The sequence below is a fragment of the Cervus elaphus genome, chromosome 5 (assembly GCF_910594005.1).
Source record: "Cervus elaphus chromosome 5, mCerEla1.1, whole genome shotgun sequence".
In the NCBI taxonomy this organism is placed as follows: Eukaryota; Metazoa; Chordata; class Mammalia; order Artiodactyla; family Cervidae; genus Cervus; species Cervus elaphus.
Window position 1 is genome coordinate 27,124,645 of NC_057819.1, and position 24,124 is coordinate 27,148,768.

Below are 24,124 nucleotides of genomic sequence, written 5' to 3' on the forward strand. Positions count from 1 at the left end.
TGGGGGAAAAGTTTGTAACTATTGAGCACAATTTTAAATGTTTAACCTGCAATGCAGTAGTTGTTTTTCGAAGAATTTATTCTATCCAATCCCCAGCCCTGGGGTACGCAGAACACGTCCCAGGTATTAATGGCGACTATGGCAAATGTGCACCGCTCGGGTGTACAGACAAAGGACGTAGCGCAAGGCTGCTGGAGGAGAACTGGCTGGAGGACCAATCTTGGCCTATGCCCAAGCTTGTAGCTCCCATGCCGTTCCCAAAGGGGAGGGCCTGTTACTGTCCCCGCCTAACCATTCGATAGGTCCCGCCCCTAATAGGACCCGCCCACTATAGCCCCGCCCCACAACCGGCTCCACCACCTACTAAGCGCGGCCACCGGCCAGGTCCCGCCCCTCCCAGGCCAGACACGCACCAGTCCCCGCCCCTTCCTGGACAGACCCGCCCCCAGGCTCCGCCCCACCCGGCGCTCAATGCGCTTGCGCGGGCGTCTCAGGCTCCGGGCCCCGGCGGCAGCGGCTCTTTTGTTTGCCCGCCGGAGCCCGAGTCGGATCCAAAGCTAGGGTCTCATCCCGGGTCAGGACGGGGTTGGAGTCGAATCGCGTCCGCATCCCGGGCTGCCCGATGGGGTGCGCCCCCTGCCTACCGCCCCCGGTGTGTGCCGTCGCCTGAGCCCCGGCCTGCCTGGCCCGGCCCGCGCCATGGAGCCCGGCCGCGGCGGCCTGGAGGCCGTGGGCAAGTTCGAGTTCTCGCGCAAGGACCTGATTGGGCACGGCGCTTTCGCCGTGGTCTTCAAGGGGCGCCACCGCGAGGTGAGGGTCAGACGAGCCCGGGCAGAGCCCTGCAGAGGGCGGCCCCGCGCCCCGGTCCCCCCACCTTCAGCTCCAGGGACCCCCTTATCCCTACCGCCGGGCACCCCCCGTCCCCACCTCCACATCCCAGAGACCCCTCATCCCGCCGGGGACCCCACATGTACATAGCCAGGCGTTCCCTCATCTCCACCCTACAGCCCGGGGACCGTATCCCTCTCATAGACTCCTGACCGGTCATCTCCAGGGACCTACCAGGTGCTTACCTGGCTTGGGCAAGGCCTTCAAGGGGTTGCCAGGTTCTCGGCATTTGAGGGACACCCACGCTTGGTTTTCAGAAACACGACCTGGAGGTCGCGGTCAAGTGCATTAATAAGAAGAATCTCGCCAAGTCTCAGACTCTCCTAGGGAAGGAAATAAAGATCCTCAAGGTGAGCCGACACCAGAAGCCGGAGGGGCGAGGGTGGTGGGTGAGTCCACCTCACTCACCGGAAACTTGGCTTTCTGTCCTAGGAATTGAAACATGAAAACATCGTGGCTTTGTACGACTTTCAGGTAAGGCTTGGGGCTGTGGTTGTGGTGGGAGGGGGGGGTCTGCCCCTCCCCAGGCTGGCCCCAGCGCAGCCTCAGGCCCTGGTGACTCCCGTTCCCAGGCCAGCTAACTGCTGGAGACCCTGTCAGGAGTAGATTGTTCTGGGCCAGCATCTCGTTTTGGAGAAAGGAGCTGGGCACCCCCATGTGTGGATGGGTGTTGGAGGCCTGATGGGACCTTGGAGACCCCACCTTCAGCCCTGTTGTTGGGTCTGAGCTTCCTCTGGGCATGTTAGGAGAGCTCCCGCCCTCCCTGGCCCCTGAACTGCCACGGGCACCAGCACTTTTCCACCGAGGGAGGTCTGGCTACTGTGTAGCCCTCCGGAAGTGTCTGACCCAGTGGTCCCGAAGGTGAGTCCTGTCCCCAGCCCAGGCCCAGGGCTATCCTGCCGGCCTGGACCACCTGTCTGGGCCGCCCGATTGTTTGTTGACATTACTCCAGTGGCCTGGCATTGGCCAGTGTCTCCCTGCGTCAGACTGGGGGAGGGGAGGAGCCAAGGGAGATTCCTTCTTGCTGGCAGTTGGGGCCAGCCACCCAGGCCGGAGGCAGGAGGGAGGCAGGCACCCAGCTGATGAGGCCACCCCAGGCCTAGCTGGCCCAGAAAGCCGAGGCCAGCTTCCCCCAGTGCCCCTGGCCTGTGGGCCTGGCGGCGGGGCCCAGCCTTGGCCCGGGTCTGAGACCCTGGAGACCCAGTTTGGGACCGAGGAACCTGAGGCAGCAAATCTGAGGGCCAAAGTGCTGACTAATGGTTTTGAAACCTGTTTACTGAGGCCACGGGACCAGCCCCGGGCTGAGGGGAAGTTCCCAGCCCGACTTTGTTTTGGTGGCCTCCTCCCTCCTGCCCTGTCCTCTCCCTCCCTCTTCAGAGCTGGGCTGTGGCCTTGGGTGCTGTGGCATGACATGAGGTGACTTGGGGAGGGCCCACGTCCAATGTGACAGGAGAGCGAGTGCTTGGAAGCTGTGTCCTGGGGCTAAGAGGGCGGCCTCCTGTCTCCTCCTCCTCTTTTTCCTCTCCCACTCTTCCCTACCCACCCCCGCTCCACACACACACACATACACGCGTCTCTCCCTTCTTCCCATCCTGGCTGGGCCACACACCTGGTTGTGGGCAGTGCTACTTCCTCCAGGGCTGGCAATGCTGTGGCTTCCCCTGTGCGGAGGAAGTGCTTAGGGGCCAGCCAGCCTCTCCTTTCCAGGCTGCTCACCTGGGGCTCTGTGCTGTCAGCCCTCAGAGTGTAAGGTGGCTTCCCAAGTCCTGAGACACCAGTCTGAGACATGCTTTGTTTAGTTGCTAAGTCATATCCGACTCTTGTGATCATATGGACTGTAGCCCGCCAGGTTCCTATGTCCTTGGGATTTCCCAGGCAAGAATACTGAAGTGGGTTGTCGTTACCTTCTCCATTGAGACACCCATGGGACCTGGGAAATCATGGCTTTAAAAAACAATTAATGTTTTGACTTAAAAAACAAAAATGAAGAAGCAGTACGAAGGGGGTGTGGAAAAAGGTGACTCTACCACCCCTGTCCCAATGAGCCCCATCTCCCCCAGAGTGGGAGACACATCACTGGGGTTAAGACACATCCTCACGCACCTTTTTGCTGCCACACCATCCACTGTTCTACTATGGTATTTTTGCTTAAGTCTTGGAGAAAGTCTGTGTCACTCCATATTAACTGTCTCAGTCCCAAGGTGAGAAATGACACCCCCTCTCCTCCCAGGAAAATTATCCCCCATTTCTTCTGCAAGATTTCAGAGCCCAGGCTCTGAAGCTAGGTGACCTAGTTCCAGTCCTGGTTCTGCCACTTAAACTAGCTGTGTGCCCTTGGACAAGTATCTTAATTTCTCTGTGCCTCCATCTCTTTCTCTGTAAAACAGAGTCTGGAGTTGTTTGGTTGAAACTGGTGTGCTAGTAAGCCCTGTGTGTCTTAGTGTTGTTAATGATTGTGACTGTAGGTGTTATTTGCAGCCGTGGGGCGTTCATGGGCCCATATTCCACAGTTGACCTCACCAATCCGCCGCTGATGGAACATGGGGTTATTCTGGGATTCTGACATGTCAGCAGTGTGGTGGTGACTCTCCTTGATTCACCTTTGCCATGTGTATGTGCAGGGTGGATTCCTAGAAGTAAGAGGATGCGTATTTTAGTTGGGAATAGTTGCCAGATTGTGGTCCATTGAGGATGGACTGTGGAAATAGCAGTGCTGCCTGTGAGAGGGCCTGTCTCCCCACATCCTTGCCAGGAGATCTGTTATCAGAGTTTCATCTTGGCCTCTCTGAGTGGTGGAAGATGGCATCTCGTATGGTTTTGTTTCTCACTTTTGAGTGAGGCTCAGCATCTCTCCTTGTGCGCATGAACACTAGGAATGTCTCCTGCCCAGGGATGTATTCCAGTAGGTCTTGTGATTCCCAAAGCTGGACAGCATGGTGGTGGATGGCATGGACCCTGTGCCATACTGCCTTTCTGGGCCCAGCTCCCCCATTTACTTACCTGTGTGACCTTGGGCAAATCACTCAGCCTCCTGGTGCCTCTGTTTCCCAGAAAATTAGAGATTTTAACAGTACACCTGTGTTGTAGGGTGGTTGTGATGACAGCTTGAGTCTGTATATATATCAAGTGCTTAGACCTGTTCATGCTAAGTCACTTCCAGTTGTGTCCGACTCTTTGCAACCCTGTGGACTGTAGGCTGCCAGGCTTCTCTGTCATGGGATTCTCCAGGCAAGAATACTGGAGTGGGTTGTCATGCCCTCCTCCTTGCGATCTTAGCAACCCAGGGATCGAACCCGAGTCTCTTGTGTCTCCTATGCTGGCAGGCGGGTTCTTTACCACCAGTACTACCTGGGAAGCCTGTTTAGACCTGTACTTGATACTTAATAAGAGCTATATAAATATCATTGATTTGTAGGAACTCTTTATATATTAAGGAAAGCCCTTCTGTGATAGTTTACAAATATTCCCCCTCAGGTTGCCTCTCGTCTGTTGAGGTGGTTTTTGTTTTGGGGCCATATGGAATAGTGACTGTTGTCAGGCCAGGCTGATGTGGGTGGGTGTTAGGTAGGCACCTGGCTGGGGTGGGGGGTAGGGTGGGGGATGGGGGTGGTGCTCTGTCCTGAGGCCTGCAGACTTGTGGGGAGGCACCTGGAGCCCTGGCCTTTCCTTGAGGGGTAGAGGTTGGGCCCTCAGTCTTACCCTAGCCTGCTGTGTGGTGTCCAGATGTGCTCTTTCTGGAAAGAGCAACCATCCCCAGAATCTGGGGACCAGCTCTGCCCAGCGTGCCCTGGGAGGAGGGCCTTCCTGAGGCCGGCACGCCGTCTGGCTGGTTCCCACAGCTGGATGACTCACTCTTGCCAGCCTGGCCGACAGAGCCAGCCTCTTGTGACTTTGGGCTGGTGGACACCTCGTCGGGGGTGGGGGGGGAGGGGAGGTGGTCTGCCTCCCTGTTGGAACTTTGAGGACAGTGCCAGCCCTTGGCCTTGCTTTTTTCAGAGCCCCGGCTCAGTAGTGGGTGGACTTGGCCGTCCCAGGGAGAACCGTGTAAATTCCGTGTTTTCCGTTCTGGAAGTGTCCCTGCTTTTCCCGAACCCGGGGCAGGCCCGGCATGCGGGAAGAAGGGGGCTGGAGAGAGCAGCCGGCCTCCCCTTCCCCCCTCCCAGGAGCCGCAGGCACACAATGGAAGCTGAAGGAGGCTCCCTGAGGACGGAGGGTGGGCCTTCCTCCTCAGGGTGGGGCCGGGCATCCCTTCCTGTCTGGGCGCTGTCCAGGAGAGCCCAGCCTGGGGGCAGGGAGCAGCCTTGCTCCCGTGGGCGGCTGGGTTCTGGTGCTGGCTGTGGCTTTTGCCACCTTGTTGGAAGCCAAGACAGCCCACTCCCCAGGAGGTAACTAGGTCAGTGCCCGCCCACCCACCTGCCCACCAGGCCCAGCCCAGGATCACCAGACAGAGTGGGCTCGGCCCAGCCTGGGAGCTCGGATCCTATTAAGCAAAGCACCTTAGCACCCTGTGGCGGGGCAGCCTCCTACGTGCCTGGGCGCCCGTGCCAGGCTGCCCAGGACACCTGGCCCTGACACCCAGGCCAACCCCATCCCCAGGGCCTGTGGGCACACCGCTGAGAGACTGAGAGGGTTTGTGTCATCCTGCCTTGGAGGCCTTGCCCATTCACCTCAGGCGCACAGGTCGGGGCTCACCGCCCCCTGCCTTGGGGGCCGCATGGTGGGGTGGTCAGGACTCCGGTACCCAGCACTTCCCCTCCCTCACCAGTTGTGTGAGAAGCAGAATTGCAGGATCTCTATCTGCCCTCAAATAGGAGGACATCACTGGGACCTGCCCAGTCCTCAGGTTGCGCTGGGGGTGACTGGCGTGATAGAGGTGGGGGCCCTGGTGTGCTCCCTGCAGGACCCGGGGGTCTGGGGGGCCAGCGCCTCAGTCGTGTGGGTATTCTTGTGTTAATGACGTAACGGACCCCTGAGGACAAGAATATGGCTGGTCACGCTCATCTGCCTACCTTCTCTCGCTCCGGCGATCACTGCAGCCCCAGGAGGCAGTCAGGAGTCTAGACTGAGTCTGGACTGACCTCTAAGGAGGAGGCCTGCCCTCTGGAGCCCACTTGGTCCCCACTCCCTGGGGGAGTTTGTGAAGACCAAATTTAGCTTATGAGGAGGCAGGCCGAGGCAGAACCTTTTCAGGCTCTGAGTGGGCAGCAGCCTGCCAGGGGCTGACCAGCTGTGCCCTTGAGGCCGCGCTAACCTCTCTTCCCCCAAGGGGCCCAGAGAGTCATATTCTTCAGGGATGGGTGGGTGGTGGGGGTCACCCGGCGAGGCCCCAGGTGGCAGGAGGGCCTGGGCACGCAGCCTCCTTGGAAAAGTGTTCCACTGGGGGCCCTGCAAGCCCTGTCGTTGGGGCTCTTTGTCGTTGGACCTGGCCTGGGGTTGGCATGAGGGGTGGCAGGACCTTGGGCACATTTCCTGACCTCCTCAGGGAATGGCCGAGGCTTGTGCCAGCCAGCTGGTTTAGTGCCTTACAAGCTGATGCCACTGGCAGGGAGACAGGCCCTGGCCTAAGGGGCCCTCTGACGCTAGGCTTGAATCCCACGTGGTGAGGTTTGGTGGGTGTGACTCCTCCGCCCCCCAGCCTTGACCCTCTATGCCCAGTAGGACCTGTGGGGTATGGGGCGGGCCCCAGGCCTAGGAGCCGCAGGGCAACGGGCCCTGTGGGCTGGCACCTCGGGAGGGAGTGCGTCTGGCTTGCATTTGGAAGCTCCCTGGCTGGAGTAGGTATGGTGGGAATGGGGGTCCCGTGGATTCCTGGGTGCAAAAGCATGTTGTCACTGAGGCCACAGGGACATCCTGGTGAGGAGGTGATCATGAGGTGTGGGTGCACCAGATTTGGGGGATGACGGGCAGTGTGGAGTGCATCTCCCAGCCTCATCCCCAAGCAGGCATGGTGGTGGCATCGTTCCTGCCAGGCCTGGGTGACTCTCTGGGGACAGACACCCCGTGGGCATGGATGCTGCATCTGTCTCCTGTCCTTGTCAATCAGTCCCTGGCTTGGTGGGTGAGTTGGGGGCTTTTCTGGGGAGCAGGGACCCTGAGTACCCACTCTGCTGCCCCTTTGGCTGCACGGCCCAGGTGAGGGGCCGAGCCTCTGGGCCACTGGAGACAAGGGTGCTCCCTGGTGAGTGAGTTTGGGAGCCTGCTCAGCACGTCCGCAGAGGTGGCCGTGGTCAGGGTGACAGCAGGTGAGGGAGCAGGTGGCCTGGGTGTCACGGGGAGTGGGTGTTCCGATCTCCGGGGTTATTTCTGGGTCCTTATCTTTGGCACCTCCCTCCGCCCTCTGCTGGGTCCTCTGCTGGGAGCCTCCAGCTCTGCTCCTGAGCCTCCATGTGCCTTCCTCTGTCGTGATCTCCCTCTTTCTGTCCCCTGTCTCCCTGTGTGCCTTCCCCCCTGGCCTGGGCCCCCCCAACCAGTCCCCGTGTGACCTCTTGGGACTCCCTCCCGCCCCTACCCTGAGTTATCTCTGCCCACAGCTGGCCTGGGAGGGCGGGGCCTGTAGGCAGCTCCCACGCTCTCACTCCTGGGGGGAGGGGCAGGGCCCCTGTGGACTTCTGTGGACAGAGCCTGCCCCCCTCCTGGAGGAGCCCCAGCTGGGCACTTTGGAGGCTTCTTGCATGCCTGGTGGGACGCAGAGAGTAACCAGCCTGGGGAGGTGGGGTGGGGACGTGTGGAAATGGGCTTGATCTGGGCCCCAGCCAGCACCAAGAGGTTTCTGTGTTGACCTCATCCCTGCTCCCTGGGGTATCTCCACCCCAGACCCACAGACCCTCTGTTGGTAGAGCAGTGGAGGCGGAGTGGAGGGGTTGTCTTATTACAAGGCACTGACAGTTACACAGGGGGTGTCGCTCGTGGCTTTATGTCCCTATTGGTGTGGATCTGAGCCCGGAATCAACCTCCTGGGGGCAGGGTGACTGAGTCAGGGTCCTCCGTCCTGCTGGATGGAATGGGGACATGTCTGGGACCTGAGTAGGGGTGGAAGGCGGTGGCCCGCTGCTGAGGGGTCAAGTCTATCTGGGCCTTGTGTGCCCTCCCCCAGAGATCACTGAGAAATGTCCCTCCTGCAGCCACCTCCCCCTTGGGAGAGCCTTGCCTTGAGAGCTACAGGGCCAACTCACACACTTGCCCCCTTGCGTGGGGGTGGGTTAGAAGTTGGAGTTTCTGGGAGTAACGTGCTGGGAGGGAATGAGGACTTGGTGATTTGGGGGGGTGGCGGGTACGGGGGCGGGGCTCTTCCTGGTTTCTAAGACCCTGCAATGTACTGGTGCTGAAGGGGCTTGGGGACCTTGTCCTGACTGGCAGAATCCCCACAGTTAGGGAAAACCCCACCTGGAGAAGATTGGAGGGGATGGTCTGCAGGAGAGCAGAGAGGTTAGGTTCACACCTGCCTGGTTGACTTGGCTTCTGCAGCCTGTTTCCTCATCAGTGACCTGGGATCTCAAGGGCACCTCCCGTAGGAATACTGGTGGGGGTTCCGCACTAGCCCAGGCAACGGGCCCCTCAGTCCTGCAGCTGTGGACCAAGCCAAGGATGCTAGTGTCTCTTCGAGGCCATGGGTGGCCAAGGGCTGAGCTGGAAGCTGGCCTGGTGCTCCTGGCCAGCAGTGGGCTGGCAGCATTGACCTGTAATCCTTTTGGCATCTTTGAGTCTGAAGGCAGGAGAGGTTGCCTTGGCCCAAGAGACAAGGCCCTCGTACCCCAGTTGTGTCGTTTTTGCAGGCCTGAATCCCCCACCAGGTGGGTCTACTCGGCCACAACTCTCCACTCAATAGGACGGGAAGTCTGGTCAGGACCTCAGGGCTGGAGCTGACCCTGACCCTGTTGGAGTTCTGGGGTTGCTGGGAGCCCTCCCTGGAAGGTGGGGTTGTCACTCCAGCCCTGACATCTCTCCTGGGACCTCAGCCCCTTTCCCAGCCTAGACAAACAGAGTGATGTGAATGGCTCCTCCTCCTGTCACTCAAGCTCACTTGGCCCTCAGATGTCCTTATGTCCTGGTCACTAACCAACTGGCTGAGCCCTGGCGTGACCCCTGGAGCCACTGCCTGAGGCCAGGCGGTGTGTTGAGGGCAGCTGCAGAGGCCGGGCGCCCAGGTCGCATTGGGGCTAAGCCAGGCTTCCCAGATGGTTGCCAGACTGGGGGACTGGGCATGCTCCCCGCCACCTCTCACTGCCTCTTCTGTGTCCTGCAGGAAATGGCCAATTCCGTCTACCTGGTCATGGAGGTGAGTCCTGGCGGCCAGCTGTGAGGACTGGGAGACTGGGCCCTCCTGGTTCGCAGGCCCCTTGTCATCAGGGGGTTAGAAGTTGTCCTCATGTCTGTGGGCTTATCAAGCCAGCAGCCCAGCGGCCACAGCAGGGGCTGAAGGGGTGGTGAGCGTCCCTGTTGACCTCCTTGAGAGTTGCAAGGCACGTCTGCCCCAAGTGCCAAGGGAGCAGGTGTCCTGGGGTTGGGTGATGGGGAGACCTGGGCTGGGCTGCGGGGTCTCCCCGGCAGCTGACGAAGACATGCGGCTGGTCTTTTGCAGTACTGTAACGGCGGGGATCTGGCCGACTACCTGCACAGTGAGTGGACACCCATGGCTGGATGGGCTGCACGTTCGGGCTCACCCTGACCCAGTGTGAGAGGTGGCCTGATGTGAACGAGCTCTCTTAGGCCTAATGGTGGCGGCGCCTGCTGGGAAGGATGGAATGGGGACTGAAGCCCTGTTTGGGTTACATGCTGTGTCAAAACCATGAGGGATGGCCTTGCAGGGCGGACTTGGTCTGGAAGGGTCACTCTTGAGCTGGGCTCCATTCAGTCTGCTGGGATGTGGTGCCCTGCGGGGTGTCCCTATGGCCACTGGTTGGCGACTCCGCAGGATTCAGGCCTGTCCTGAGCGCTCTGGACTCCAGAGATCCCTGGCTATACACAGGGGGCCGGCCTCCCCAGGGTCCTGGCAAAAGTGGGGAGCTACTCTCACCTGTTGGATCAGCCCTTCACTGGTTGAAGCTGGACCTGGGGCTTGTCAAGAAGCCGCTGGCCATGGTGTTTACCTTGAGCAGTAGGTGGAGGAAGCTGCTGAGAAGTGGTCCTAACCTGAGAAGGGGCAGGGTGCGCTGGGCAACACCATGGAGCTGGCAGGTGGGGAGGGGACCCCGGAGCAGCTCAGGGTCAGGTGGTGTGAAGGATGGGTTCAGAGACTGCAGGGGAGCTGGAGGAGGCCCCTCACTCTGGGTGCCCGAGTGAGCCGCATCCACCTGAACCCTGTCTCCCTGCAGCCATGCGAACACTAAGCGAGGACACCATCCGGCTCTTCCTGCAGCAGATTGCGGGCGCCATGCGGCTCCTCCACAGCAAGGGCATCATCCACCGGGACCTGAAGCCCCAGAACATCCTGCTGTCCAACCCTGGCGGGCGCCGTGCCAACCCCAACAACATCCGGGTCAAGATTGGTGAGGCGGGGTGGCTGGGGCCCAGGGGGCCCAGGGGCCTCAGCCACGCTCCTCACACATCTCTCTTTGCCTGCAGCCGACTTCGGTTTCGCCCGGTACCTGCAGAGCAACATGATGGCAGCCACACTTTGTGGCTCCCCCATGTACATGGTAGGTGGATACCCCCAGCCCCTGCTGCCTTGTCCTGTCAAAGGGGGCCTCCATCCACACGGGAGTGGGGTTCCCTCCCATGTCCAGAGCTGAGCCCCATCCTGTGGTCTCACCTTGGGTGGCAGGCGACATGGATGTACCATTTGTTCCCCGCCATGTCTGGCGTTTGACACTTGGCTGGTGTCTGTTCTGACTGGGTGGCACCTGGCTGGTATGTGTTCTGATTGGCTGACGCCTGGCTAGAGGCAGACTTTGGTCAGCACAGTTCAGTGTCCGTGCTCACCACACAAACTTGTACACCCCGGAGGCCCCAGAGGTCATCATGTCCCAGCACTATGACGGGAAGGCAGACCTGTGGAGCATCGGCACCATCGTGTACCAGTGCCTGACGGGGAAGGCGCCGTTCCAGGTGAGGGGCCCAGGGCAGAGGGCTCTGGTGCAGGTGTGGGCATGCTCATCTCTGAAGCCTGCCATAGTCGTGGGTCGTTACAGTCCTGCAGCCTCCCCTCCACTTGCATGACGTGGTCACCCAGCTTCCCACTGTGCAGTCACTTCAGGGCCCTATCCTGCTTAGAGCCAAGGCTGGAGTCTCCACTGGCTCTGGGGCACTCCTGTGTGTGTCCATGTGTATGTTTGAACCAAGTGTCATGGCCTCCCTCCCACCCATTCCAGTGCCGGAGTGAGCCAGGATGTTGATACCAGGACCCCAAGCTCTGGGGTGTACCCTACATTTGGAAGGCAGTGGCCTGTCCTGTGCTGGACCCCAGAGGCGCATGCATCTGAGCCCACCCCACAGGGACACGCATCCTGCAGTGACCCCACGGCCTGACCTGGCAGCTCTCCTTTGCCACCAGCTTGCCCCAGAGCCTCTGTGCCCAGTGACCTAGGCTAGCCTCCACCCCCCCTCCCTCCCCCCGCCTACTGTTTTCCCCGTGTGGGCAAGCACAGGGCTGTCCCTGGCTGGCATGCCGGCCTTGGGAATGTTGTACCCTCGTGCCTGGAACAGTGCCTGGCACATCGCAGGGCTCAGTGAATGATTAATGAACACGCATGTGCCAGCCATGTGTTATCAAGGGAGGCAGGGCCCTCTTGGGGAGCGAACTTACTCTGGGGCCCTCTTCTGGAGCTGGCGCATGGGCTACTTTTCAATTTCAAGAAGCAAACAACCAGTTACAGCAGTTACCCAGAAGTCATCTCCAGCAGGTGGGCCCAGCAACCTTCTCTGGGTGCTCCTGGCCTCTGCCTTTGCGCGGGTCCCCGCAATTCCACAGACTGAGTGGGGAGAAGGGGTGCCCCTTCCTTGGATGCATGTGAGGGCCCTCAGTGTTCAGACAGACAGGCTAGCAGTGCTGGACCACGGACCTTTTCAGGGTCAGAGGCTCAGAGTGGGCAGTGGCCATGTGGAGCGGGCACTCACACCTCACCCCCTGTCCCCGCTTTCCAGGCCAGCAGTCCCCAGGACCTCCGCCTCTTCTACGAGAAGAATAAGACGCTGGTCCCTACGTGAGTGCTCCCCCCCGGTGGCAGACCCCCGCCTGCTTCCTCTCTGCCTCGACCAGACTGCCCTGTCAACGCTGTGTTCTGTGCCCCCAGCATCCCCCGGGAGACCTCGGCCCCACTGAGACAGCTGCTCCTGGCTCTGCTTCAGCGCAACCACAAAGACCGCATGGACTTCGGTGAGTGCCAGCCGCCCGTCCCCTCTACTCCTTCTGACAGGCCTGGGGGACGGGCCCTTCTAGCTCTTGGCCCTGCACCCCTCATCCTGCAGCCCCAGCTTCCAGGGCCCCTGTGACCACAAGTGAGTGGGTTTCCCCGTTCCCACAGCTCCTTTCCCAGCTGCGCAGATAGAAAAACCCCCACTTGTGCAACAGGCAGCGTTGCTGGGAACTGTCGGAAGGGTGGGTGGAGCCGGGCCTGGGCCATACTGGGGGTGCCAGATGTGTTCAAGAGCTGCCAGCTGGGGCTCTGTCTCCCTCTGCGCCTGGCGTGAGGCAGCCAGGACAGGGGCCAGAGCCTGCTGGAGCTCAGGCCCACGGGAAGGGATGGTGGGGGCCCAGCCTTCACCCTGGGAGCCCTGGTGTCGGACCCTCCTGAGCCCTGGCCCAACCTTTCTCCTGCAGATGAGTTTTTCCATCACCCCTTTCTTGATGCCAGTGCTGCTGTGAAGAAGTGTGAGTTCCCTGAGGGTCCTAGGACGCCCGTGCCTCCCTTCTCCCCATGGGCTTCTTCCAGCCCCACCCCAGGAGGTTGGGGGGTACCAGCTCCCCGGTACTGCTCCAGCTTGTAGGCCCCAGGGGCCCCTGGGGCTCGAGCGCAGCTGACTTGGTGCAGCGGGATTGGGGAGGTGGGGGCAGGGGCCTCGCACAGGTCCTCTGCCTGGCTTTCTCTGGGGATGGGGTGGGGCCCTGGCCAGCTTCTGTCCTCGGCATGGGGTTGTCGTGGGCGGGGTGGGAGTGTGCAGGGCCCGGGGAGCATCCTGTGCTGACGTGCGCTGGCCCACACCCTCCCCCAGCCCCGCCCGTGCCCGTGCCCTCGTACCCGAGCTCCGGGTCTGGCAGCAGCTCCAGCAGCAGCTCCACCTCACACCTGGCCTCCCCGCCGGTGAGTCACGCGTGGGGCTGGGGCTACGGGCTCCTCTCCCCTCGGCTTTGGGGCATATAGATGGCTGCAGGAACCCTGTCGGGGCTTCTGTCCTACCCCAACCCCCACATTTATTTCTGCAGTGCTGTCTGGTCAGATAACACCAGACTTACACATTCTGCTTGTGGATGTGGAGTGGATAGAAGTGGGTGAAGTCCCCTTTCAGGGCCTCCTCCCCACTCATGTCGCGGAGGCTGACCTGATGGCCATCAGCGGGTTCAGGGCTGCATCAACTCTGGACCTTATTGTGCATGGGTGGACACGGACAGGGGCCCCGGGCAGGATTGTGTGCAGGGGTCCCCGTGTTCTGGGACCCAATTCCTACAGCCCACGTTCCCAGCACAGGGCTGGGGAGAGGTCTGCCGAGGTTGTGCGCAGGGTTGGGGGCACTGGGACTTGAACCTCCACCTGTCCATCCGTCCGTCCTGCTAGGCAGGGACCAAGGCTGGACTGGTGGCGGAGAGAACACCTCTCTGATGCCCCGTCTGCTGAGCGTGGCGCAGGGCTAGCGCACAGGCAGCCTTGCCCCTGTACACGTCCCCAGTGCGCCAGGCTGTACGACCCTTCACAGGACGGAGGGAGCAGTGGAGGGTCGCCTGAAAGGGGGTCTCTCTGGAGCTTGTGGGAGTGAAGCGCCTCCTCACCCTGGGGGTGCAGGTAGCTCCATGAGATGACTGTCCTTGTGAGGAAGTCGCAGGCCAGGTGTGACCCAGTGGGGAGAAGATCACGTAGAGCCCTGGCCTCGTCCCCAGCAGCCCCGCTTCCCCCAGGCCCTGGGCCTGAGTCTCAGCGGGCTCCCCTCTGACCCCCAGTCCTTGGGGGAGATGCAACAGGAGCTCCAGAAGACTCTGACCTCCCCAGCCGAGGCCGCCGGCTTCCTGCAGGGCTCCCGGGACTCAGGCGGCAGCAGCAAGGACTCATCCTGCGACACCGACGACTTTGTCATGGTCCCGGCCCAGTTTCCAGGTGAGGGGCCCCCCACGGGGTGGGCAGGGGCTCATTCCAGACGTGCCAGACACACCCCTAAGAAGGGACTCGGAAGCTCCCACCCCAGATGAGCTTGGTCATCGAGTCAGAGCTGAGTCCTGCCTTTGGCCACGCACAGGCCCTGCGCCCCGAAGTGTCCAGAGCATCCAGAGCACCTACCCATCTGTATCTGAGTTGTAGCCTCTGCCCCGCAACCCTTCCAAAGCCCTGTCCTGGGGTCCTCGGTTCCTCTCCAGACCCTAGATGCTGGCACGTCTCTCACTGGCCCTGGCCACCAAGACTACTGAGATGGGGCTGGGTGGAAGCCAGCCCTGGTGTCCAGCGGGCCACCCTGAGCCTGTCAGCTTGGCTCTGATGCAGAGGAGGGGCCCGGTACCCAGCCGAGGGCAGCGCAAGGCGGGCAGCAGGAGGGAAGGTGGGAACCTGAAGATCCGGGAGGAGGAGTCAGACCCAGATTGGGAGGTGCGGACACCTGGCCTGAGGTTGGCTCAAGGCTGGTGGGTAGGGGAGGTACCAGGGTCTCCTGAGTCCAGACAGGCAAAGGGAGGCGGCAGTGTGAGTGCCAGAGCAGGGACAGGAGAGTGCTGGGCCCCGCGTGGCCCCCACCACCCCAGGAGGAGGTGCGGGTCCAGCCTGACCCATCTGTCCACAGGTGACCTGGTGGCTGAGGCAGCAGGTGCCAAGCCGCCACCGGACAGCCTGATGTGCAGTGGGTAAGCATCCCCCCGGCCCGTGCCCCTTGACCCTGTTTTTGGGGGGAGGGCAGTGCCTGCTCTCAGGTTCTCTTCCGTCCCTCCGGGTCAGAGTGTGGGCAGGGCCAGGTCCGCTGTGCCCAGTGCAGGATGGAGTCCCGAGGGTGACGCCAGAGCCTGTGTGCCCGTTTGTCCTGAGTGTGGGGACTGCCTGTTGCTCTGTCCCCAGGAGCTCGCTGGCAGCCTCCACAGGCCTGGACAGCCGTGGCCGGACCCCGTCTCCTTCGCCGCCCTGCGGCAGCTCCCTTAGCCCCTCAGGGTGAGTGGGGCAGGGGCCACCTGGGCTCCCCTTGGCGTCACGGCACGCCAGCGCCAAGCCGGGCCGTGCAGGAAGCAGTCATGTCCAGAGGCTGGGCAGGCTGCCAGGCCCCTCATGGGTGGTCCAGCGGAAGGGAGGTTTTGTGGTGGGAAGGATGCAAGGTGGGGGCTGGGGCCCACGGGGGCTGTAGAAACTGCCAGAGACCAGCGTCATCAGCCCCGCTCCCTGAGCTTGTAGGGCCAGGGGGGGCAGGGGTGCCCAGAACCCACAGGAGCAGCTCACTCACTGTCCTCTGTCCCTTTCCTACTGGCTGGTCCCAACCAGAAGCCACCTGAGTGCAGAGGAGCAGGGAGGGAGTGCCAACAGATAGTCCCCCATTGGAAGCAGTAGTGGCCGTGTGCAGAGACAGGGAAGCAGGTGGCTGGAGTGGCCTCTGCCCCGGGATATTGGGCCTGGGGTTCAGCCCAGTGCCTGGCCTGCAGTGACCCTGACTCCCTCCGCCCACCACAGCCGGACCGGCACGTTCTGCAGCAGCAGGTGTGGGGCCTCTGTCCCCATCCCAGTCCCCACGCAGATACAGAACTACCAGCGCATAGAGCAGAACCTGCAGTCACCCACCCAGTACCAGACAGCGCGGTGAGTGCCGGGGCCCCCCGCCGGCCAGGCTCGTCTGTGGCAGGAGCCCCACTCGGGTGGTGCAGGGCCATCTCTCGAGCGCGGTCGTGCAGGCTGCGCACTGTGTAACTGTCAGTGCCGCCACCTGCTTCGTGGACGTTCTGGCTCTTGAGCTGTATGGTGGCTGCTTGTGTTTGTAAAACTGATGGTGATTTGTGTTAAGTTCCAAAAGAGAGTAGGGAGGGGGTACGTTTTAAAATTAATTCCCAGAAGCCCCTCTGAGTTGGCAGTCACCCTGGCAGGGACTGGGGACCCCCAGCTGGTTTTGGCTCCTGGCGAGGCTCATTATTTGAATGGAGTGGGACAGACACGTGGCATGCTCGTGGCCCTTGCCGAGCGTGGCTGGGGACCTCACACCTTATACCTGCTTGTCCCCAGGTCCTCCGCCATCCGCAGGTCAGGCAGCACCAGTCCTTTGGGATTTGCACGGGCCAGCCCATCACCCCCGTCCCACGCTGAGCACGGAGCTGCCCTGGCCAGGAAGCTGTCCCTGGGCGGGGGCCGGCCATACACACCATCTCCCCAGGGTGAGCCTGTATACTGTTGGGAGACCCAGCCTCTGAGCTGGGACTGGGTGTCTCCACCCTGGGGCAGGGGTGGGTCTTGCTCGCCATCCCATGTTGACCCTGGCAATTTCTCTTTCCCCCAAGTCGGAACCATCCCTGAGCGGCCAGGCTGGAGCGGGGCACCCTCCCCTCAAGCATCTGAGATGCGGGGTGGCAGGTCCCCTCGTCCAGGTGGGTGCAGCCCCAGTCTGATTGATGGGTTTGAGGGTGGAGCTGGGGAGGGGCAGAGGAGCTGGGCTTAACCTCCCCAGGCTGACCTGTCATTGCTTAGAACAGTGGTTGTCTTCCTGTCCACAACTATCTTTTTTTTTTTTAAAGATTTATTTAATTATAATTTTATGTCTTTATTTTTGGCTATGCTGGGTCTTATGGTGCTGTACAGGCTTTTCTCTAGTTGTGGAGAGCAGTTTTGCAGGCTTCTCATTGTGGTGGCTTTTGTTGCAGCACACAGGCTCAGTAATCGCAATTCCTAGGCTCTAGAGCACAGGCTGATTAATTGTGGAGCACAGGCTTAGTTGCTCCACGGCATGTGGGATCTTCCCGGATCGGGGATCAAACCCAGGTCTCCTGCTTTGGCAGGTAGATTCTTTACCATTGAGCCACCAGGGAAGCCCTCCTAAGCATCAGTTCTTATGAGTTGAAGAGAGAAAGGAAATTCCATAAGACTGTTTAACAAGCTCCAGCTTTCAGGTTATGGAGGCTGACTTCGGGGTTCACATTCAGCCCCCACTCCTGTCATGCTGTGTGATCTTGGGCAGGTGTCTCAGTGTCTCTGTGCCTGTTTCCTAGGGTACACAGTGGAGCATGGGTGCAGTGAGGCTCGGGTGACTGAGGGTAAAGAGGATCCTGAGCAGGCTGGGGACCTCCATACACGATTGGCTGGTGGCGTGGGCGGGTCCTGGCGTCCGCGGACGGCTGTGACTGGGCCCATCCTGTCCCCTCCCAGGCTCCTCCGCGCCTGAGCACTCTCCCCACACCACCGGGCTGGGCTGCCGCCTGCACAGCGCCCCCAACCTGTCTGACCTGCACGTCGTCCGTCCCAAGCTGCCCAAGCCCCCCACGGACCCACTGGGGGTGGCGTTCGGCCACCCGCAGGCCAGCCCCCCCCAGCCCTCCCACGGACTTCAGTCCTGCCGGCCCCTGCGCGGCTCGCCCAAGCTGCCCGACTTCCTGCAGCGGAACCCCCTGCCCCCTATCCTGGGCTCCCCCACCAAGGTAACAGGGCCCCAGACCTCCAGGGGATGGGTGGGAGTGACGCTGTACCTCTCCCACGTGCCTGGGCCACTGGGCTTTCTCCCTGGTGGGATTCCCGCAGGACATGAGGGTCCCCAGAAGCCGGAGGTCGGGCCTGCATGCTCCAGCACAGCTGGGCCTGCCCTCTGCACCCAGATATTTTGCACCGACTGGTGGCTGACTCCATAAATCTCCCCATTTACACGCGGAGTCCCGCGATGAAGACTGGCCCCCAAAGGCAAAACATCTCTTGGCCCTTGATGGGAAGTGTCCTGACCCTGGTCCAGCGTCCAGAGCACCAGAGAACCTAACCTGCTGCCATGGGCAGATGATTTAATTCATCCCTGGCTTCAGTTTTTCTGTATGTGAAACGGGGCTAGGACCTGCAGCCACCTGATGGTGTCTCTGTGAGGGCATAGATGTACACGTGTGTGCCCGGTGTGGTACATGTCTACATGTGTGCCTTTGCTGCAGCACAGGATGGAGTCAGCCACACACAAGTCCCACTTCTTTGCTGTGAAGACCCGGGTCAGTGAGGGCTGGGGCTTTGTGGAGGCATGGGGCCTTGCAGATTCAGGCCAGCACTGCTGACCATGTCAGGATGTTAGTGTCACCGTGCATGTCATTCTCAGCACCTTCCCTGCCCCTCCTAGACTGTGCCCGCATTTGAGTTCACCAAGACCCCCAGCTCCCAGAACCTGCTGACCCTCCTGGCCCGGCAAGGTGTGGTCATGACGCCGCCACGGAACCGGACGCTGCCCGACCTCTCTGAGGCAGGGCCCTTCCAGGGGCAGCAGCTGGGCCCCGGCCTGCGGCCCACCGAGGACACCAAGGGCCCTTTCGGAAGGTGAGTGTTGAGGATTCCCCCAACACTGCCTGGGGAGTTGAGGCCCGGCCTACCTGCTGTTTGCCTGCACCTGACTCCCTCCACCACCCCTCTGAGCCTCAGTTTGCACATCTGTTCAATGGGTGACAGTAACCGCCTGGGATGGGCAGGGCTGGGCACGCTGACCAGGCTGTGAGGTTCCTCAGGCCCTGCCTGGGGGGTGTGGGGAGCCAGCCCTGGGAAGTGGGTAGACTGGTACCCCCGAGGCGGCTCACGGCACCTCTCCACCACCCTTCACCCTGCAGGTCCCTCAGCACCGGCCGCCTCACGGATCTGCTCCTTAAGGCTGCGTTTGGGACGCAGGCTCCCGACTCAGGCAGCACGGACAGCCTGCAGGAGAAGCCCATGGAGATTGGTGCGCCGGAGGGGGCCAGTGGGCAGCTCTCTGGGAAGTGGGGGGACCTGTGGCGGGAGGAACCTGAGCGCCTCTTCTTACTCCCCCAGCGCCCTCTGCTGGCTTCGGAGGGAACCTGCACCCAGGAGCTCGCGCTGGGGGCGCCAGCAGCCCTTCCCCCGTAGTGTTCACAGTGGGCTCGCCCCCCAGCGGGACCACGCCACCCCAGGGCCCCCGCACCACCATGTTCTCAGGTGAGGACTGTCTGGTGGCCTCGAAGCTGCAGTGAGTCCGTGGCCCACGCCCTCCTTCAGGAAGCGGGAGGGGCGGTGGCTGATGGCACCCGTGGAGCCGGGGTGGTACCCTGGGCACCAGGGCACCGCCCCCATGCTGAGGCCTTGGGAGGGTCCTCCCAGTAGGGTCAGGGGTCTGGGGCTCAGAGCTGCCTCTGGGTGGGCACAGGTCACGCAGACAGGCCTCTGCAGCCCCAGCCTCTGAACTCGAGGGTCCCACCTGCAGTGGACGGAGGCCCGGGAGTGGTGAGGCCGCCACTGTGGGCTCTGCTCCCTGGAGGGAGAGAAGCCAGGTGGTGGGGACCAGACTTGGTGTCTCAGAGTGGCAGAAGATGGATGGGGAAGGGGTGGCCGTGGTGGGAGCCCCTGCTCACCAGCCCTCTCCCCACAGTGGGTTCCTCCAGCTCCCTCAGCTCGGCCGGCTCCTCCTCCGCCCGCCACCTGGCGCCCGGGGCCTACAGCGAGGCCACCCTCGAGGTCCCCGCCCCCCACTGCTGCAGCTTTGCCGACCCTGTCACCGCCAACCTGGAGGGGGCTGTGACCTTCGAGGCCCCCGACCTCCCCGAGGAGACTTTGATGGAGGTGAGGGCGGGGGCCGGGGTAAGGCCGGCATGATCTCTGGGCAGGGCTGGTCACGGGGCTGTCGAGGTCCGTCGCTCAGCCGCCCCGTCTCCCCAGCAAGAGCACACGGAGATCCTGCACAGCCTGCGCTTCACGCTCGTCTTCGTCCAGCACGTCCTGGAGATCGCGGCCCTGAAGGGCAGCGCCAGCGAGGCGGCCGTGGGGCCCGAGGACCAGCTGCAGGAGAGCGTGGTGGCCGACCAGATCAGCCTGCTGAGCCGCGAGTGGGGGTGGGTGTGCCCAGTGGGTGCCCAGCGGGGAGGCCGCCTGGGCTGTGGGCTTCCCAGCACCCTGACACATCCGGGCCGCCCTCCAGTTTTGCAGAGCAGCTGGTGCTCTACCTGAAGGTGGCCGAGCTCCTGTCCTCGGGCCTGCAGACCGCCATCGACCAGATCCGAGCTGGCAAGCTCTGCCTATCGTCCACCGTGAAGCAAGGTGAGTGCAGATGGCTCGGGCTCCCAGCAGGGTCGGGGCAGGAGGCTGTGAGCTCGTGGGGAAGACAGGATACAGTGATGCGGGAGGCCTTTCTAAGGTTACCTGGTGCAGGCCCCATCCAAGTGGGCGAACAGCCAGGGAGATGGTAGAAGGCCAGGTGCAAAGGCCCTGAAGCAGGACCCTGTGTGTCTGGGGGTGGGAAGGTGCTGTGTGTGTTGCTGGGGCAGAATGCATGGGAGGTGGGGTCAGAAAGCTGCCCCGGGGATGGAGTGAGTTGCTCCCTACTCTGGAGGTCAGCCTGAGCTGCGAGGTCCCCTCCTGCAGTGGTGCGGAAACTGAATGAGCTGTACAAGACCAGCGTGGTGTCCTGCCAAAGTCTGAGCCTGCGGCTGCAGCGCTTCTTCCTGGACAAACAGCGGCTCCTGGACCGCATCCAGAGCGTCACTGCCGAGAAGCTCATCTTTAGCCATGCAGTGCAGACGGTAGGACCTGTGGGACCCCGCGTGGGGAGGAGCTGGGAGAGCGGGCCAAGAGTGGGCAGGGCTGGTTGATGGCCACAGCTCTGCCAGACTGCAGAGGGCATTGCTCCACCATGCTGTCTGCTCTGCCAACCAGTGATACACAGGCCCCTCCAGCCCCAGCCGGGAGCCCAGAGCTCACCTGAGCTTCAGCCCCACAGTGTAGCCCCGTAGTCCAAGTGTATCTTTGGCCGCACCCCTCTCTAAAACAGTTTTCTTACCAAGAAAACAGGGGACCTGGTTTTCAAGCCTCTTCACAGGTGAGTTGGTTTCTTCTGCAGTAGAAGAAACCTGTGCAGGCAGTCCAGCTCAGAAGACACAGCGTGAAGACAGCTAGGGGCGTGGAGGGGCCCTGCTCAGTGCTCTGCCTCTGTTGCTTTCCAAAAAGAGTGGCTTCTAAGGCAATCTCTGATTTTTGAAAAAAAGTCACTTGTAGTAAAAGCAATATTTGAATAAACATTTGGGAAAAGTCTGCCTTCTCATCCCCAAACTCCTGGGGTGACCATTGCTAAGTAATGCCATCGCTGGCCAGCACTAATAATGACTGGGACCAGGTCCAAAATAGTGAGTGGGATCAGGTCCAAGGGAGCCCTCTCCCAGGTTGCAGTGCTGACCTGGGGGCAGAGCTAGCCACCCTTGGGGTCTGACCTGCAACCCCGACTGCCCGAGGTGAGCAAGCATCTGTTTCAGCCTCACGTGACTTGGACAGCACCTGCACCACCCTGCCCCGTCTCTTATGCCCTCCAGCCTGCAAGCAGGCAGCCCCGGGTCCTCCTCCCTGTTGGGGGGCAGCCAGACCCAGCCTCCACCCTCGCCTGGCAGGTGCAGTCAGCTGCCCTGGACGAGATGTTCCACCGCCGGGAGGACTGTGTCCAGCGCTACCACAAGGCCCTGCTGCTCATGGAGGGGCTGCAGCAGATTCTCACGGACCAGGCGGACGTGGAGAACATCGCGAAGTGTCAGTGCTGCTGGGCCCGGGGGAGCGGGAGGGGGCAGCCGGGCACCCGCTCACTGGGTACCCTCTTTCCCTCCCTCACTGCAGGCAAACTGTGCATTGAGCGGAGACTCTCGGCCCTGCTGACCGGCATCTGTGCCTGACCTCTTGGAGGCCTGGCCTGTGCTGCTGAAAGGACTGGACCTTCTCTGCAGATCCCTGGGACGGGGAGCAGTGTGCTGGTCAGGCTGAAAGAGACAAGCCTGTGGCCTTGACACTGCTCGCTGGTGCTGGGAAAAGGACCTCGGCTCCCCACCCAGCGGCCAGAGCCAGGCCTCAAGCCATGTCTCCATCTCCTGGGCTCCTCGGCCGTCGACTTCAGAGCGGTGGAGGGCCCCACCCAGAACCTCAGCACAGGCCAGTCCCCTGGCCTGGCTAACGGGCAGAACTCCTAGCCCAGCCAGCGACCGGAACTTCTCTCTCGGCTGCCTCGATGGCAGGTGGGGATGCATGGGCATCCCCCGACCCCACCCAGACCCCAGGGCCGTCATGCTGAAAACAGGAGACCCTGAGACCATGATGCCCACTCAAGCCAAAGCCGCCAGGCCTGCCCAGTGGATCCACCCGGGAAAAGGTGTATCTTCCTGGCTCCCTCCGCTGCCCTTCCCTGAGACCACCACCCAGCTTTGTGAATCACCCAGCACTTTATGCAGGCGGACTGGACCCAGGGCTGCCACTCGGTCCTGGCTGTTGCACTACGAGGCGTGTGTGCACACCTGTATTCACATGTACGTGTGTAAACAGCCCCGCGAGCACGTGTGCTGTGCCCGCCACCTGGGACCCTCTTTGGGAGACAGCCGTCTTATTTAAATGTTCTTTTAGGGACGGACAGTACGAAGCACTGCGCTTCCAGAATCCAGCACAGACGTTGCAGTCTTTCACATTTTCCTCCTGAAACGTGTCTTATTTTCTGCAGCTCTTACTTTTACTTCTTTTTCTTTTTTTAAGAAAACTCATACGAGTTGATGTTTTGTTTTGAAAGGGTGGGAGCAGATCAGGGACAGCCTCGGCAGCGATGCCGAGACCTGGGGGGCTGATGGTTCTGGGCGCATGTGGTCTGCGCTTAGCTGTCTGCCCTACCCTCACCCTCACTTCCTGCCTGAAGATGGTGGGCAGGTGATGACCGTGTTTGTGCAAAAGCCTCCCAGTCCAGCTAGCAGTAGGTTTTGACATCAAGTCATCCCCCACACACCCAGGTCCTGGGCACATTTCGGGGGTTGGCGGAAAAGCCCTCTTCCAGGCCCTAGGGTGCCCTTCCCTGATCTGCCCAGCCCTGCCCAACTCCTCTCAAACCTGTTCACAAGGATGCAGAGGGGGCCCCAGTTCATCACCCACAGCTTTGAGGTCTCACCCCAGGCCCAGGCGAAGACCCTCATGTGTTTGTCTCTTGGTGATACTTGAAATCTTGCCTCTGTGCTTGGACCTAAAAGCAGCAAGCAGCCCTGGGACCTGTTTCTGTCTCATCACCAGTGACTTGAGTTTCTCCTCCAACGCAGAATGTGTTCGTATTTATTGCTTTATGATCAGCTGGAATCAGGGCTACTGGGAGGCCAGGGCCATGGGAGTAGCCACTCGCAGCTCTGTTCGCTGCCAGCCTCCCAGGGCATAGGGTGCGTGCTGCCAGCCCGTCCTGTTCTCCATGACACAGCTCTCCTCTCGATCTACCTTAAAAAACGTTTTGTGTGACCCCCACCCACACACACACACCTTTATGTTAAACTGTGTAATATCAATTTAAGGAAATAAACGTCTGGATTTGTTGAGCTGCTGTTACTGATGGTTTGTCACTGTCTTGTTCTGTCACCTTTCTCGGTCCCCCCATCCCCATGTCCTGCAGCATCACCTGGAGTTTGGGGATCAGGCTCAAGTCAAGGCTGAGGAGCTCAGTCTTCTGGGGGTTCACTGGCCGCCGGACCGTAACAGCAGCCACAGCATTTCCATCCCCACCCTCGGTGCAGGAGGGGCCCCCGCTCCACGTTAGTGTGGGTGTGAGAGTTGATTTGCACTACCCTGATGGTTAGTGACTCCAAATGTCTTCTCACGGGTTTGTCAGCAATTTCTAGATCTTTTCTATTTTAAGTTCCTTACCCATCCTTGAATTGGATGGTTTCTCTATTGTTGAGTGGTAAGGTTTGCATTTTTTAGACTACATATTGTTTCAATAGATTAAAAATAACTCATTAAGTTACCAAAGAGGCTAACCACAATGTGAGACGAAAGTTCGTGGAAAGGTAGCGTTAAGAGGAAGTGGAAGGTGGGGCCCCAAAAGGCCGGGTCCCAGCAGGGCTGCTCCAGTCTGGCTTCCTGGAGCGCGTGCTCCCTTCTCTGTAGACAGGAAGGGTCGTGCTGGTGGAGAGGCAGCCCCTTCCGTTGTGTGGGGCTCCCCCGTATGTTAGAAACGCCAAAAG

The 24,124-nt window shown here is 61.0% G+C and overlaps 1 protein-coding gene across 1 annotated transcript; it reads left to right on the forward strand.

Moving 5' to 3' along the window:
• Positions 1-472: 472 nt before the first annotated feature.
• ULK1 (unc-51 like autophagy activating kinase 1) lies at positions 473-23,479 on the forward strand. Its single transcript, XM_043902137.1, has 28 exons — positions 473-810; positions 1,146-1,238; positions 1,321-1,362; positions 9,131-9,163; positions 9,467-9,503; positions 10,200-10,373; positions 10,450-10,523; positions 10,831-10,932; positions 11,968-12,026; positions 12,117-12,199; positions 12,644-12,694; positions 13,036-13,124; positions 13,976-14,129; positions 14,803-14,863; positions 15,072-15,161; positions 15,672-15,797; positions 16,215-16,363; positions 16,487-16,573; positions 17,349-17,617; positions 18,289-18,482; positions 18,767-18,876; positions 18,966-19,109; positions 19,540-19,730; positions 19,827-19,999; positions 20,086-20,204; positions 20,529-20,686; positions 21,545-21,680; positions 21,765-23,479. Exons 1-28 carry the CDS (start codon positions 700-702, stop codon positions 21,818-21,820), a joined length of 3,165 nt encoding a protein of 1,054 aa, XP_043758072.1. The 5' UTR covers positions 473-699; the 3' UTR covers positions 21,821-23,479.
• Positions 23,480-24,124: the final 645 nt, after the last annotated feature.